The 16,894-nt window shown below is 36.3% G+C and overlaps 1 protein-coding gene across 15 annotated transcripts in view; it reads right to left on the bottom strand.

Annotated features, from left to right (window-relative positions):
- Positions 1-16,406, bottom strand: part of LOC137297128 (sarcolemmal membrane-associated protein-like) — a 94,424-nt gene extending 78,018 nt beyond the window's left edge. For all 15 annotated transcript variants that reach the window (XM_067829126.1, XM_067829130.1, XM_067829136.1 and 12 more), the window contains exons 1-2: positions 16,184-16,406; positions 13,858-14,076 (exon numbers count right to left, since the gene is read on the bottom strand). In XM_067829126.1, coding sequence (XP_067685227.1) covers positions 13,858-14,076; positions 16,184-16,186 — 222 coding nt within the window. In that variant the 5' untranslated portion in view covers positions 16,187-16,406. The remainder of the gene's footprint in view (positions 1-13,857; positions 14,077-16,183) is intronic.
- Between the last annotated feature and the right edge of the window lie 488 nt (positions 16,407-16,894).

Raw genomic sequence — 16,894 nt, 5'->3', positions numbered from 1 at the left:
CACCAAGACATCTTTCATTCCACACCTCTCTACCAATCTACCTGCCGTACTTCACTGTCTAAAAGGCTCATAGGCATTTGTTAGCTCTGTCTGTCTCTCAATACCCATCTTTAGATCAGATACCTCCCACACCAATCCTCTCAATAGACTCTGCTCATGACACACACATAAGCTTTGTCAGGATATCTGATCATCCCAGAATACTAAATCCAGAAATAAACTCAAACTGGAAACATTTGATGCAGCAACTAGAAGTCTGTAAGCTGGATCTGGAGCCAGAATTGCATTTCAAGCTACTGTGGCATCCCATGTATCCTTTGAACCTTTCCAGTGTTGAATTAGTGATATATTACCTGACAGTTAGACAGAAAACTAATAACTCCATACATTAAGACAATCATTCTACTTTTGACATGGTTCCCAAATCAACTGAAGTAATGTGTCCATGTCCTTGCAGAGTGAGTGAGTTTCATTAATTTTAGTAATGTTTCAGACACATCAAGAATAAAGTTGTAGAGAAATGATGCATATCCAGATAACATGGATGTGATACAATTCATATCTACACAGTGTAATTTTATTTTATTATTTAATTAGTTCATGTTATCTCCCTATCTACAGGTAAATCAGAATCCTGAATAATTAGAGTGTAATCTCACACAGTGAAGAGGGGACTTTGTGTTCAGAGAAACATACAAGGTTAAGGCGCTACGAAGATTCCACCATCTACTGACAAGAAGAAAGAATCTGCATAAACTGGTTCTTGAACAGACTGGAATTTTTCGCACGCTTCAACATCAACAAAACAGGTGTGATACAGGATGTAGCTGTCATATCAACAGGACAAAGAAGAAACTCTCACAAGATATGAGGAACATGTAAAGCAAAGTGCACATATATCTATGGATGCATTTCTGCACTTTCATCCATCTCATTAATTAGTCACCATACAGTAAACAAAACTCTCCCATCCTAGGACTATTCTTGGAACCAGGACCCAGTCCTGACTCATACAGTTGTAACTCAACACTACAATTATACAGCTTAGATTACAATGAAGAATTACACAGCTTACATGACAAGGCCCTAAATGAGGCAGGTCCAAATATCCTCAGGTTCTAGATGCCCCATCTCACTGGGGCTCTTTTTCGATTTGAATGGACTTGTTTGTTACTATCAAAATTACTTAAATTCAGAAACTAGGCATCAGGCTAGGGATGATCATATAGCTTACATTACAATGCTGTATGGGTCAATGATATACCAGTCAGTTACTTCCTAGATTCTTCATGCAAATGTAAACACAGCAGGCTTGGTATTTTCCTCATGGCCTCTGCAACAGCCTACTGTGGGCCAGATTAATATGTAGAACAGGCAGACTGTTTATCTGTTTATCTGGCAATAGCACTGAAACAGAAGCAGGGAGGGGGAAGGGGGTGGGGGATGTGTGATTGTGGGGGTTGGGAATGAGTCATTAGGGAGAATTGCACACAGCGGTTGTAGCCAAATGAAACTAGGGCCAGGTCTTGTCCATTAATTTAGATATTATGAAACTCTTTGTTTCTCTCGTCTATTGATCTCTTATCCTTGCAGGAAACTGACTAGAAATAACTTCAGTGTCATCTACTCAGGTTTTCATGTGTTGCTGCTTTAACACCTCAAGGACGTTTCCCCAGAAAGTAGATGCACTGAAATGTGGTGTAAAACTTCCGAATAATCAAACAAAACTGACCCAAGAGGCTAAAATATGTTTTTTCGCTACATTTTAGCAATATTTTAGCAACATCAGGTGGGGGACACCAGTAATGAGCTTCACTAATTGTACCCATGTATGGTATCAAACCCCTTGGCATGATGAACGAACAGATTAATAGCTAGGCAACCCCACTGCCCTGCTGATACTAGTAGTGGATCAAGTAGGTCCTAATCACAATCTATACAAAAAATCTTTTAGACTAGTCATTGGAATTTGGCATCAAAAATAATTTTTGGTCCAATTTCATCTTATTGAACTTATGTAGATTAAAGCCCAATATGTCGACCAGTGAATTTTCTGACTTTGATTGTTCGACTTGAATATTTACAGGCCACCATCTGGATAACTGAGGAGCATGATGTCAAGCAATAAATAAGCAAACAAAACAGAGGCATTTAATGTTATGATTATGACTGTTATAATGTATAAGCTGAATTTATCATTTGTCATAATAAAAATATCATGAAAATCCGAGCAGAAGATTTCACAATATGTTCAGAAATATACTACTCAAAAAGTTAAAGAACAAAGATTTTTTCCCAGATGACTGTTGTGTGGCCATGTCATTGCCATGACAGATGAACTTTTGGTGTAAAAATATTGAGTGTTCTTTTATTTCTGTTGTTAAGCATTCATTGTCCTAAAGCCTCAAAAACCTTGACTGGGGTCTGCCAGAACAAGACAAGATTGGAAAAGCATGTCTGACAGACATTCAGTTTAAACATAAGAATGCTGTATATCGTAAAACACCTTCGGAAGTTGGGAGTTCAGTTCAGTCAATTTGTGTAAAATTTCTTCATTTCAGAGACTGGATAAGTAGATGGTAATCTATGTACAGCTGTGTGGTTCAGGGACTGAGAGACAGTCTCTAGATCAGACTGAACATGTTGTAAGAAAGCCATAATGGATGTCAAACAAGTTAAACTGAAATCACAGTGGGGGCTTCTGTTTAATTGTTGTTGCTGACCCTAACCATGAGTCACTCACTGGCTATACTCACGGCATCATAATCACATCCACTGTAGACATTCTCACATTTCTGCAAATGTAGTTGAAGAGGAATAATTTTGTTTGTTTTTTATGCCACACAAACAATATTCTAGCTATATGGCAGCAGTTTGTTAACAATCAGGTCTACACCTGACATTCCAGTGATCGACAGCATGAGTATCAATCTATGCAATTTTTATATGATGACATGTGTCAACCAAATCAGACAGCCTGACCACCCGATCCCATTAATCGACTTACAACAACCATGGGTGACTGAAGATCAATTCTAACACTGACGTTCACAGGTCTCCTGTTATGACAGCCATATGAGGATGTTTCAACTGATCTACTATGTTCATTCTGTTAGGTAACCTGGAGCTACTGTTCCCAAAGTTGGTAAAATCAAATCAAATCTATCAAATCTATCAAATCCATCAATCCACAAAATGAAAACTGTAACTTAGGAATCAGTGAATTGATTTCAGTCCTTAGGGCGTGGCACTGTCAGAGATCAATCATCAAAGTTTTACAGGAGGCAAATCATAAATCACTACACAGTGAAAGAGAAAGGAGGTACGGTTTTCTGCCGCTTTGAGCAATACTCCAACATCATCACAGCAAAGGTACACCAGAAACTGGCGGTGCACATTGTACCCACGTAGGAAATCGAACCAAGGTCTTTAGCATAACAAAGTGACACTTTAACCCATTTGGCCACCCCACTTCCTGCTTTATACAGTATCCTGGAGTAATATAAATTCGCAGACATCTATTTTCACTGACATATCACTTCCAGATTTATGCAGTCACTACACATAACAGTGGGACATAAGGTTTCATATTTGTAAACAAGAAGTCGTCATCTTTTTCCTGCTGTCACAATTTGGAAATCACAAACTTCAAAGTAGAGCTTTTAAACGAAAGTTTTTAAGATTTTTACTTTTCTGTACTAATGCAAAAACATCAAGAATAAAAGAAACCCTTAAAAATAGTTTTCATTCATGACATCACCGACATGCCAGTTGTCTGTACTGGTAAATGATAATGCTAAAACATCATGATACCAGAAGGTAGGGTGTTGTCCGGGAAAAATAACCCCGGAAGCCCATTTCAGACTCAATCCTTACACCTTTAAAACAAATTTTCATGAAAGTCACTAAGTAAAAGCAATTAATATGACTTTTTATGATCAAATCAAATGGTTTTAATTCATGAATTACAAACATATGCTTGTGTATATTCAGAAAAGTTTCCAAAAGGAATGTAGAATATTATTTAAATTTTCAATCAAGATTACTGGAACTTTGACTTGTTTAAATGCGTCTTTTTGATGAAAAAAGGCAAAAGTAGACAAATTTGGAATATTTCCTGACAAAAACCTTCTTTTCAGCATTGTGAGAGATGAACTTTTTAACATTACATCAGGATCAGCCATCTGCTTAAACTATTCACCGTACTGTTTGTCCGGGTTTTAGCTATCACAAATATTGATGTTGTTGCGCGCAATTGACCTTGATACTGTCGTTTGAGTGACGGCTTCGACCTGCTACATCAGAGATGTGTCAAATGCTGAAACATACGTTTTAAAAACATTTTATATTGATGAAGGTTTGTAGAATTGTTGATTTTCATGTGCCTTGTTAATTCCGCATACCATGCCAAGACGTGTTAGGTGCGCGAATATTGATTACGTGAGGTTAACACCTTCATGGTTTAAACTAGTGGTCTATGAGGTTGGCCTCCCAAAATAAATTTCATTCCCAATCTTTCAGTCGTGCTAAATATTTCAATCACAAGGAAGTCATTATTTGCAATATATTTATAAATACTTTCAAAAGATTTCAATCAGTTAGAAACTTTCTAAGGCTATAATACAGCACAATGTCATCATACTTGAAAAGCTTATCAAATCAACTCCTGAAGTTGTATTCTAAATGTAAACTACTTGTACAAGGCCAAATTAAGAAAAGTTCAGACAAATAAAATCCACTACAAACTATTATAACACTCCTGAAGATGGAGCTCAGAAATATGTCTGGGACGGTACATTCAAAAACATTTAAGTCTATTATTAAAGATAAGAAGAGCAAAAATGTTGTGTGATTACAATGAAGTAAAATGCTGTTTCCATAACAAACATTACGTAAAGAATATAATTGCATATTTCATATATGAAAGTGCATAAGTTATTCTTTTATTTAATGAAATTTACAAGTCATTCTTGTCCTTATCTGGCCACTATATTCAATATTACCTCTTAGCACAATATGCATGGTATTGCCATATAACAAATAAACTGACGCTCACAAAAACTTGTTAAGGTTAAGGTTATCTGTTTTATTGCTGTGCTAACTACTCTAGTTAAAATGAGCCAACCTCACTAAGAAAAACATCACTCTCGTTCAGTAGCTGACAGCTACTTCTGGAAAAGTCAACACAAAATTTGACCTCACAATAATGGCTTGCATGGTTGCATGTTAATTCTTAATACTCGCACATTTCAAAAGAAAACGCTGAATATTATTACTTGACAATTTCACAGGTGAAAGATAAAATACAGGGTTCAACAGTAGCCTATCTCGCATTTCCTGAACCACAATATTTCCCCTTCAGATCAGCTCTATCAGCAATGCAGAATCAACTTAAAGCAAGTCTAGGTATCCTCAGAGTCAGCTTCTGTATCACTGGGGCTCCCTTCAATTATATGGCAATTATGGGGGTTTTTTTTAATCCTAATTATATATTTTCAGAAACTAAGCATAACTTTAAGGTTCTACAGAAACCTATTACCAAGGTAACCACCACTTCCACCAACCACTTGATCACAGAGATAGGGTGCTGAGTTGCCAATTATCAATACAGCATTGCACTATGAACACACCATTCACAGACATACAGTCAAGCACAAGCAGAAACTTAAGAGTAACAATAAAAGGTACTGGCTATCAATAGCAATATGGAAACTCTGAAGCATCACAAGCAGGCAAATAAGCCAGGAGAAGGCATAATCTCTGTGCATGAATGAATCCAAAAATATTCCATTATAAATCAGTGCAAAAATTGTGTGGGATATTGTGGTTAGTATGTACAGTACATGTTGGCTATAAAATCCAACAACCCAGAATTACAATACCCCTAACAGGGTATTATATCCTGTCATGGATCCTGAGTTCTTCGTATTGCCTCGAACTGCTTCGATATTGACAACCTACTTATTTATGACTAAACTACTGCATACATTTACATGTTGCTGAGTGTCGCACTCAGCTCTTGGGTTTGTAAGTGGGGTTGGCGAACCACTTACGTTAAACATCGTCAGTCTACAAACAAGTAAATAATCCAGATCTGGCTATCCAGACATTTCCGTTAAGAGCAGGGTTTGAAACATAGATGTCCACATGTCTGAAATGAGTAAATTGATGGATTGGTTTGTTGGATAGATGTTTAATATCTTACGCAGCATTATTCCAGATATATTTGACAGGTCTCTAAATAACTGAGTCTTGACCATACAATCCAGTGATCAAGGGCATGAGCATCAATCTAGCCATGGGATACAATGGTGTCAACCAAGACAATGAACCTGACCTCCAAATCCTGTTAATTCTTATGACAACTTCGGACAAGCATGGGTTGTGTAAGACTAATTCCAACCCAGATCTTCACAGGAGGTGTCTTTTCAAACACCCACACATTGTGAACAGAACATCTGAATCTTTTCTGTCATACATCCATTAAAAGAACGAACATACATCTTATAGTGATCTCAGCAAGATATTGCAAAAATTGATGAAAAACAAGAAATGAGAGAGTCAATAAAATATCTGAGTGATAATGATTTTGAAAAATATTTTTAGAAGTACACACACTTTCACAAAAAATCACCTTGCACCCCATGTAATCATACTCATATAAGAGAGAGGCATCATGTTTACATTCTGTCTAGACCCGTGAAGGTCCCTGGGTACAATAGGCCTTCAGCAACCCATGCTTGCCATAAAAGGCGACTATGCATGTCATATGCAAGGCGACTAATGGGATCAGGTGGTCAGGCTCACTGACTTGGTTGACACATGTCATCGGGTTCCAATTGCGCAGGGCGATGCTCATGCTGTTGATCACTGGGTGGGTGGTCCAGACTCAGTTATTTACAGACCGCTGCCATATAGCTGGAATATTTCTGAGTGTGGCGTAAAACTAAATTATTACACTACCTCACATTTTGTCTAATTCCTTTAGCAAGAGTGAATAGTTAGGAGATAAACATACTGTGTTGGGAAATCAGAGGTACATAACGAAATTAAAATAGCTCTAAATTTGATTTAAAACTGAACGCGTAGTGCGAGGTTTTACATACAAAATTTAGAGCTATTATAATGTTGTTATATACCTCTGATTTTCCAACACAATACATCTATCTCCATTCTACCATTGCCGTGTTATTCAGATTTTAAACAAATACTTAATGCGTTGGAAAATTAGAGGTATATAACGTGATTATATACCTCTGGATGACATTGATTCACCAATCACAATCCAAGATTTACTGAAATCATGGTACAATACTGTTTAATCTTGATAACACACTTATGGTAGAAAGGAGACAAAAATATGTCACAACACTGGACAGTGGTATATAATGAAATCACAATAGCTCTAAATGTGATCTAAAACCAAACATGTAGCAAAAACAGAACACTAAAAATTATTGCATGGCTGAATTCAAGACACTGAAGGTAAATAAATTTGAACTCCTTATCATATTCATCAATCTCATGATTATATCAGGTAATCATGGGTAAACACCTGGTTGTTACTTACAACATAATTCTTATATACATAACTCAACAGAAAAATCCTTTAATCCCAGTTTTATCACGCAAACATATTACACACATCTCAGAACAATACCTATTTTGTCCTGGCACATCATGGGAGAATATTGACGTCATACACCACATGCAGGAAGTAAAATTGATGAAGGAGTTATATCTGAAGTGACAGTTAGGTAATACTTCTGTATATGGCATTATCACATAGCAAAAACTGTTACAGAGTCCTAATGAACAGAGGCTGGTCCTAAAATAATGTTTTCTGGTCAAATTAGACCTTTGTTGAAAGTAATATTGCTCAGCAGTGGAAGGACTCGGGTGGGGCTGATTCTTTGTATTCACTTCATAAAAATAATGATTTAGGTATGAATCCCCAAGTTTCGTATTTATCATTAGCTGCTTTAAAAAGTCTCAGACTTAGAGTGATTAAGTTTAGTTTAATGCAATATTCAAGCAACATCATGAAGAGAACATCAGAAATGGGTGCAACACATTGAACTCTTTACCACCATGAATACTTGAACACATTAACCACTAGGCTACAAAGACACCTTTTACACTCAATAATAGTGACATGATGAGAAAAAATATCTTTCCATCCTACATGTTTTAGATATATGGATGAGCAGCTTCTGTATTTACAATTGCCATGCAAAATGTTGGAGTAAATTTGAACACTATCAAGTACAGGTGATCTACAGTATCTACAACTCATACACAGTGTTTGTTCTGACGCACAGAAAAAAACAAAAAAACTGCGTATTTGACTCACAACTTACCTCAAATGTGCAGTGAATTTGAAAGCTTGCTACTGGATCCTAAGTGCAGATAATGTAAGCTTGTAATCTGCCTTTGTTTAGAACTACTTGTTTGCCAGTTAACTGTTCAGTGCTGATTAAATATCATTACTAAACAATCACAGTTGAATGTCTTGATTAAATCTCGTACCAAAGTTGATGCCCAAAAAAATGTCCATGACTCCCTCTCAAAACACCAGGGAGTTATGATGACTCCTAAGTTTTCATGTCTGGGGCAAACAATGTATATGCCTCTCAAAAATGTATATTTTTTTCATACTGTCTAAAACTTGACAGTAGAGTCAAAACCAACTGATGCTCTTACAAATAACAATACTCCTAATTAATACAGAACCTAGCATTCATCTTAACCATTCAAGGGTGATCACCATATTTACAGCAAGTCCACAGAAGCAAAAACAGGTTTTGACATGTTGATTCTTCAGCCCCTGGCAAATTATCCAGTAAACAATAAACTTCTACGCACACTAACAACTATTTCCAGCAATGCATGTCCTGATTTGAGCAGTAACAAGATTAACACACCACGGATTACTGGGTTCTAATCAAGCCTAAATCAACAGCAATAACTGACACTAACATACTCAAGATAATCAGAGCAACAGAAGATTAACTAATTCTAACCTAACTGCTGTTATCTTCAAACGTCAAACTCCACCTGCATGCCTGCCCCTGGCAGCCCAGATCAGACAAGTGTACGTCTTCAGGGTTAATACAAGTGCGAAGTATCTTGATGATTAAACCCACAAACTGATTAAAGGCTATACCTGGTCATGGATCATTAACCTGGAATATTCATGAACTCTCCACATACCACTAATATTCAACGAGTAGTACACACTCATCACCATCAAACAACACAGTTTATTGAAGGATCTATGACATCCACTTGTTGATAGAATCAGTCAAATTAGAACAATAGAAGTACCACACTAAGAACTACTTCTGTTTCATGCGGTAGTTTTCTCAAAGCGAAAATGCATCACATATTTATGGACCTCCCTGGTAGTTCTTCTTGTAAAGTAATGAGTAAGTGGTAGCATGGTGAATCATTTTCATTCAAAAATTCACAGTAAAATCACGTAAAGCTAGGCTGGATCGCTTGTCCCACAATAAACAGCAGTTGTAAAAATATTTTTGGTTGTGAAAAAGGACATTTTTTTATCAAAAGAACACCTATTCAGCAGACATTTTAGTGAAAAGTATTTTCATAATTTACATTCAAGCACATCAAATTAATAACTACATGTTTTCATTCATACTGTATTACTGTTATTATTTTATCATCTTTATAAGTCTGTGCTATGTTGTTGTACTCTTGCTTGAGCACAGCACATGAATCCATACAAAACTGTCGCATCATATGTAATAAAGAAGTTGTTATCCATAAAGAAGCTTACTTTCTTAATTCAAAATATTCTACACATATTCTTGCATAACACCAGCTGTCACATTGTGTTATCTCCACATCTTGCTATTTACTAGAGCTGTGACGATATATCGTAGTGTCGATAATCTTGATACTTTATCCAACGATAAATATATTGATATTGTTTCCATATCGTGATACATAACGTTGACCTAAAAATTGTTAAATGTCACTACAAAACATTGTTACCTGATATCAAAATACACATTTGTAAAGAAAATAACTGTGTATCGAATTGTATCGTATTGTTCCAAGATATCATGATACGTATCATATTGTGAATTTTCTGTATTGTCACACCTCTACCATTTACTATACAGAAAATAAATCTAAACAAGTTATATAAACGACCCTGGTTTACAGAGTCATTTGTCTTAAAGGTTACAAATTTTATATAAAGTGATGAAGATCATATACCATAGTTACTCTGTCATAAGCACCTCATGACATTCACCTTAAAAGCATTTCATTGGTCGGATGGAGAGAGATTCTGTAATGTCAATTGTTATGTTTCAGTGCCATTTAGTATCAGTTTACTAAATTTGTGGCATATAAGTTGATATAAGGGTCAGTATTGGAAGGTAAACAGTAGGGGTAAAATGGTATGCTCTTACTGTGGTATAGTATGTCTTGAGGTACAAAGCCAAAGGTTTGGTGTATGAGATATGATCATAATGTAGAACACTGACAAGAGCCAAACCTTACATAGTTTGATAAATGGAGAAAAGTAACAAAAATCTTCATTATTTTGGATGAACAAACCTGTCATTTTTTAACTAGATAAAAGCACAAAACCCAAAAATAACAAATTTTGGGATTGCATTATGGCATACCAAACTGAACTCAAAATACCATGGATCTGCTAATACTGCGACATACCGTTTCAACTGCTTTACCCTAGTCAACTGCTTTAACAAGTTACAGCAGGTATTGACATACATCAGGTGAGGAATCTGTCACCCCATCATGTCAATGTGTGAATGGCACTTCCAGCATCACCAGCTGATGACACCACACAAGAGAGAAGAAATCAATCCATGTGATGGTAAGTCAAGGCACTGTGATGGAGACATCCAAGAGCCACTGTAAGATACAGGAAGCAGGTGTTGCTTTGTCACCTTGAACCGTTATCACCACTTGCTAAGGAATACACTTACTTGGAGAGAGAGAGAGTGTGTGTGTGTGTGTTGGGGGTGGGGGGTGGGGGGAGGGAGAGTAAGTGGGAGTGATTGAGGAGAGAGTGAGTGACAGAGAGAGTTGCTTAACGCCACATCAGCAATGTGAATCATCATTGTCTCTTGAAAGCTTAAAAAAATCCATGAACAATACTGTTTATGGATCAAACAACCACAGTATGCCCATAACTAATGGCTTCTCCCACAAAACCTGACAGGAAGTTCTCCTCATCCTATTTACACATTGCTGTTTCAAAAGCCTCACTCTGTGAAAATAGCAATGCATATTTCCTACCGACCCCATAGAAACCTACTTCTAGGAATATGACCAGACCCTTGCAGTCAACTCCATTAAATGCCAAACTATACACAAATTCATGCTACTTTATTACCTTCTTATGAAGATCTTTTAACAAATCCCACAGGTCGATACCAGTCTTTCCTTGCATCAGTCCCTTAACACATCAAACATTCAGGGAGGAAAAGAAACCAGCAAAATCTCCAGAAGTATTTGACAGTTACAGCAAGCCATTCTTCCAAGCACAATATACATGTTATATCACTAGACATGTAAATATCAACGTATCAGAATACTCATGGTAATTCATCTAAATGAAATACTTCTTATTATTGATCAAAAGGAGTATAAAGGCTCTCAACTTGAAGCCAATTGATCTTTTTCAAAGGACAGACACAAAAGAACATATTATTATCCCATATAAGAATCTAAAATTCAAAAAAAGGCATTTTGCATGGTTATGTGAACTTTTTACAGAAGGCATGAAAGATGCAATATCAACAGTTATATAATCAAATATATTTTATGTATACTGTTTGGATCAATTCATTCTCCGTTTGAGTCATGGTGAAATGTGTGTACTACTTTCCTATTCCCTCAGACAACAGGACATGACAAAAAACGTTTTGCAATTTCAACAGGTTTCTATAAGTATCAAAATACACTAGCATTTCCCAAGACCATTAACATCAAAAAAGCTCCCTGATTCCTTCAGCATATCATGACTTTGACAAAACTAAAAAATGTGAAGTCATACATAAACAGTGAGGTGTTGAAACCTTAGTTCACATGAAGAATCCTGTCACCTCCTACCTTGACCACTGGTTACAGACTAATGGAACTTTAGAAGAACTTATGGTATATGCCCAAAACCAGTCCAAAATAAGTAGACAGTGATGGTCAAGATGAATGTAACTCAAGGCTTCAGCACATGTCATTAGTGAGTAACTGAAAATCAATTACTGATAATGTGTGAGAATTGTTCAGACTGTAGGAGGTGTTTAAGTCCTGGATCTGGGCTATGGTCTGTATGCAACTAAAAATATATGAAACTTAATCTGATGTTTGAATGGCACCATTTTGAATTTCTAATTCAAATTAAAGACCCAAAGAAATTAATTTAGTTTTAAACCGCTTTAAGCAATATTCCAGAAATATTATGGCATAGGACACCACAGTGAGATTTTACGTCATTTTTAGCAATATTCCAGCAATATCCCTACAGGGAACACCAGCAATGGGTTTCACACAATGTACCCATGAAGGGTATCCCACCACTAGGTTAGTATAGGTAATTAACAAACCAAACACTAGTAAAGGGAAAATTTTGTGCATTCTATCACACTGCATCCAGACACTCTATCCAAAATACATCCATTCCATTATAAAAATAGTTTCAACATGACAGGCACAATGGGACTTTCACTAGGATATCAGACACCACAGACAACAGGGTGTATCCAATAAAATGTTATTATATATGTTAGTTGCAAATGTTTTTGTTAGTTGCTCAACTATGTACATGGCAATATTCCATTCATATGAAAGGAGCTTCTGACCGTAAAGCCTGAATGATTGAGAAAGACACTTATGGTTATCGCTGCAATAGTTAGCTTTGACTGATCGGGTATCAAATGTGACACCTTAGTTTCAACTGTCGATAACCATTATCAATATCACTATTTCAGTTTGTTACTTGATTAAATATTACAATTATTTCCACACAAAAAACCAGAATGTAATTTTGACTCCAACTCGAACAGTTTCCAGTGTTGAAATAAGGTGAAACATAGTTGTTTTGGTGCTGGGTTAATTATCCAATGAGAAATGTTAGCAGACATCACCAAGATGATGATGCACTTCACGCTAAAAATATGACTCTGCGAGTTAAATGAAATCTGATATTTTTACTTGCAAGAAGAATTGAAAAGGATCGAATGAAGGGTACAATACAAAAAATGAAATTGAACTGAGGTTTGGGTGAATCGATGCAGCCCTTCTTGGGGTGTTATTCTGAGCCCCTTAGTCATTATAATACACTATCAGTTGTGACACAATGGACACTATCTTTTAGTCACCTCTTTCAAATAGGATATGTCATGGGGACACAATCTAACTAATATTTCCTACTGTGGAGGCGTTAGTAGTTTGTGTATAAACAAAAATAGATGGAGTGAATTTGGGTTAGATCACTCATATTGTGTTGTTCATGCTTCTGTGCGAGCCACTGTTGACTAATCCAGAATTAGCTGTTTTCAATGATCTACCCAACTGCGATACCATGCCACATTTCGACACGGATATTCCAAACACTGAACACTACTTCCTTGCTGTGAGGTCCCTTGTTTTATTCCAACATGTCAAGTGAGTTAGTCGGGTTTCCTGCCACATCTAGCAATATTCCAAAAATATCACAACAGGGGACATTCACACATTGTACCTATGTGGGGAATCAAACCAGGAGATCATGTCATCAATCCTCCTTCACACATAGGGGTATCTCTATCCATTGGACATAATAAACAAACCTAATTGTACATGGAGATAAAGTCTCACCTTTCCATTTTCATAAAACAGCAATGCATGATGTCTGGAAAGTACTTTACAATCAAATATTCCATTATTGGCAGCAGGTCGAGCCCGGGCCACTGAACGGCCTATCTTGACGGCTTCATGCAAAGATATGTGCCTTTCCTGGAATGGGTGCGAATTTGGTCGACAAGAAAGTATGGCCAAGGCCGACATGGTTGGTCGTAACTTGTCCTCCCCTTCCACCTGGAGAAGAACAGTACTGAAGATACTTCAAGAAGCACATAAAGAAGCCTGTATCATGCAATATAACAACATTCTGGGAACTGAACATAAACATGTCTTGGAGGTAAACTGGTCATTCTTGGCACTGAAATGCCGGAAGCCACTAGTGGTGCAGTGATACGGTTTGAGTAATCAGTAATCAAAGTCGACACATTAATTTCGATTTTTGATAACCATTATCACTATTATGATTTGATATTTGAATACCTATTTAATCATTTCCACACAGCCAGAATGTAATTTTTAGCCCAACTTGAGCAGTTTCGAGAACTGAAATAAGGCAAAAAACACTATTAGCTGATGCCAGGCTAATCATCCATTGAGAACAGTTGTTTGTAGACATCGTCATAATGACAATGCATTTCACAGTAACAAAGCTGACTCTGACTGTTAAATGAAATCTGATGTTTTTACTTCCATGAAGAATCTAATTGAAAATTATCGAATCGAGAGTTCAATATCAAAAATTTAATCAGGGTTTGGATGAATCATTGCAGGACTAGCAACCACCATGTGGATTAAGATTTAGTGATCTTTCAGCATTATACATATATTTCAAATATTAGAAACCTTGTCTTGATTTCCGAAATGATTCATTCAGTCCACTTGAACAGAGATGAACTTATTATCAGTTATATCAAAAATATAGTGAATGAAATGTAATCTATGTAGTCAGTCTTCATAAAGGATTTCATCATTAGATAGTCACTTGGTTATGATTGTCAATGCAACTTACACCTGTTGCTTTCATGTATTGGTAGAAAAGGGAAAAGGAGTCTGTAAACAAGGAAAACAGGCATGTCCCCACCTATATACATGGAAAATCAAGTGAAATAGCTTCAGAATGTACCCATAAAATGCATCTAAAGATATGTGCTGTTGTTGGTCCTAAACAATTAATACGTCATCTTAATGAACCTCAACTAATTATAAAAAAATGCAATAAAAATGTATTGTACATACAATCCAGTCGGCATGAATAATTCATTTTTCACACTTTTATTATATCATGTCAGGTCATGAGAAACAAAGATTCCCATCTCAAGAACTGTTCCCATGTCATACTGTTGAAGACATGAAACTTCAAATGAAATTCAAAGCAGCATAGCAAAATAATAACAATATATCTTCCCTAGAGAGGATGAATCGGCTGTCTTAGGCTATGCAGCTCACGGATGTTTCTCACTCAGAGATCAGATGTGAATACATATTAACCCTCAGTGAGTTAATTAACAAGTGATATAAGTTTTTCTTTTAATAAGTCAATTGAACAGTGTCATTGCCAATATCAAAATGGCAATTTTGACTGATCTAACAACAGGAAAACACTTTCAACCAGTTGACAGTGCAACAGTTTTTGTGAATGAATTTTACACTGATATGATTTGTATGACTCTGGTAGTTGAGTATTAACTGATCCAGTGACATACATCACAGGTTGAATTTGCAGAGAATACTTGTATAATATATATATGTTCAAACAGTACAAGTAAGCAAGATGGTAATGTATCTTAGTGCCTGAGGTCAAAAAGCATACAGCACAATCAAAAAGCCCAACATTCAAATAAGACATGTCACTATTAGAGACAAGTGTTCCCGAAGTAAACAGACATCTTGGCACCTGACATCTTAAATCACATTGGGTGGGTTTCGGGAAAACATATACAATATTATTAGTTCAATATTCGATATACAAAATCTGCACGTCTGCATTCGACCATGTCAAAATTTCTTCCAATTCATAGCGTATCATTCACGACCTAAGAACGTCCCTTCGTCATTCTGTTCCTTTGCAACACTGTACGTACAAACAACAGTAAATTTCAATCATTTCAGCAATGTTCGACATTTGGCGACATATTGATCTAAGAACTGTCAAATATTACGGTTTACCTTTCTGGAAGCAAGTTCATTTCAAGATTAATCGGTCAAAACAAAGACTCGTGTATCAGCCAGTTTCACAACCTGTGCAGAGTGTACCTTACAAAAGTAACTCCAGTATACCTGAGTACCGTGTCAACCAGTTACACAAGTAGACGAACTATATAAACAGAGAAAGCGTGCATACCATTCTTCCCTACATCTTGCACTTCTTTTAGGAGACGGCCATGTTGAAAATTGCTAAACATAATCTCTGACCCGGAATTTTATAACTTTCTCATTCTTCGCACGACAGCACTTTCAGCTGACACAAATTCGATAGGAAAGTAGGTAAACACACTGAATAGGACCAATTCTGCCTATTTCTTAGTAATATATGATTTGTTTTGATAATTTTGCCAGCTAAAGGTGAAGGCCACATGTATATTTCATTATAGATTTTTCCTCGCGACTATTCACACTGCACTAACACGCTTCGCGGGCGTCAGTTGAACTATCATTTGATGCCCATTGGAATTGTCAATTCACCCCATTAATATGACAGACAGACAGGCAGGAAGGAAAGAACTGGTCCATAAAACACACAAATAAAAGTTTATATCTTTAAATATTAATATTTCTCAGTACTGGAATTGTTTTTAAGAGTGATTTGGGGAGATTTCATGATGATTATTTCAGTTGATTATTATCAATTTTAGATGTGAAAGTAACATAGATATAAAAGAACTATATAGCCTAATGTGTGACACAGCATGTTTTACCCTCATACATTTTGATTGTGTTTGTACTGACCCTGAGTGTTTGATTCAAACACAATCAATTGACCTCAATCATCAAGTGTCAGTTATAGCAGTTATAATACTAAATGTAGAAGCACACAAACTTAAAAAACCTCCTC

This window comes from Haliotis asinina, chromosome 9 (genome assembly GCF_037392515.1).
Source record: "Haliotis asinina isolate JCU_RB_2024 chromosome 9, JCU_Hal_asi_v2, whole genome shotgun sequence".
In the NCBI taxonomy this organism is placed as follows: domain Eukaryota; kingdom Metazoa; phylum Mollusca; class Gastropoda; order Lepetellida; family Haliotidae; genus Haliotis; species Haliotis asinina.
The sequence above is the reverse complement of the archived record's forward strand: the minus strand, read 5'-3'. Positions and strand labels throughout refer to the sequence as shown.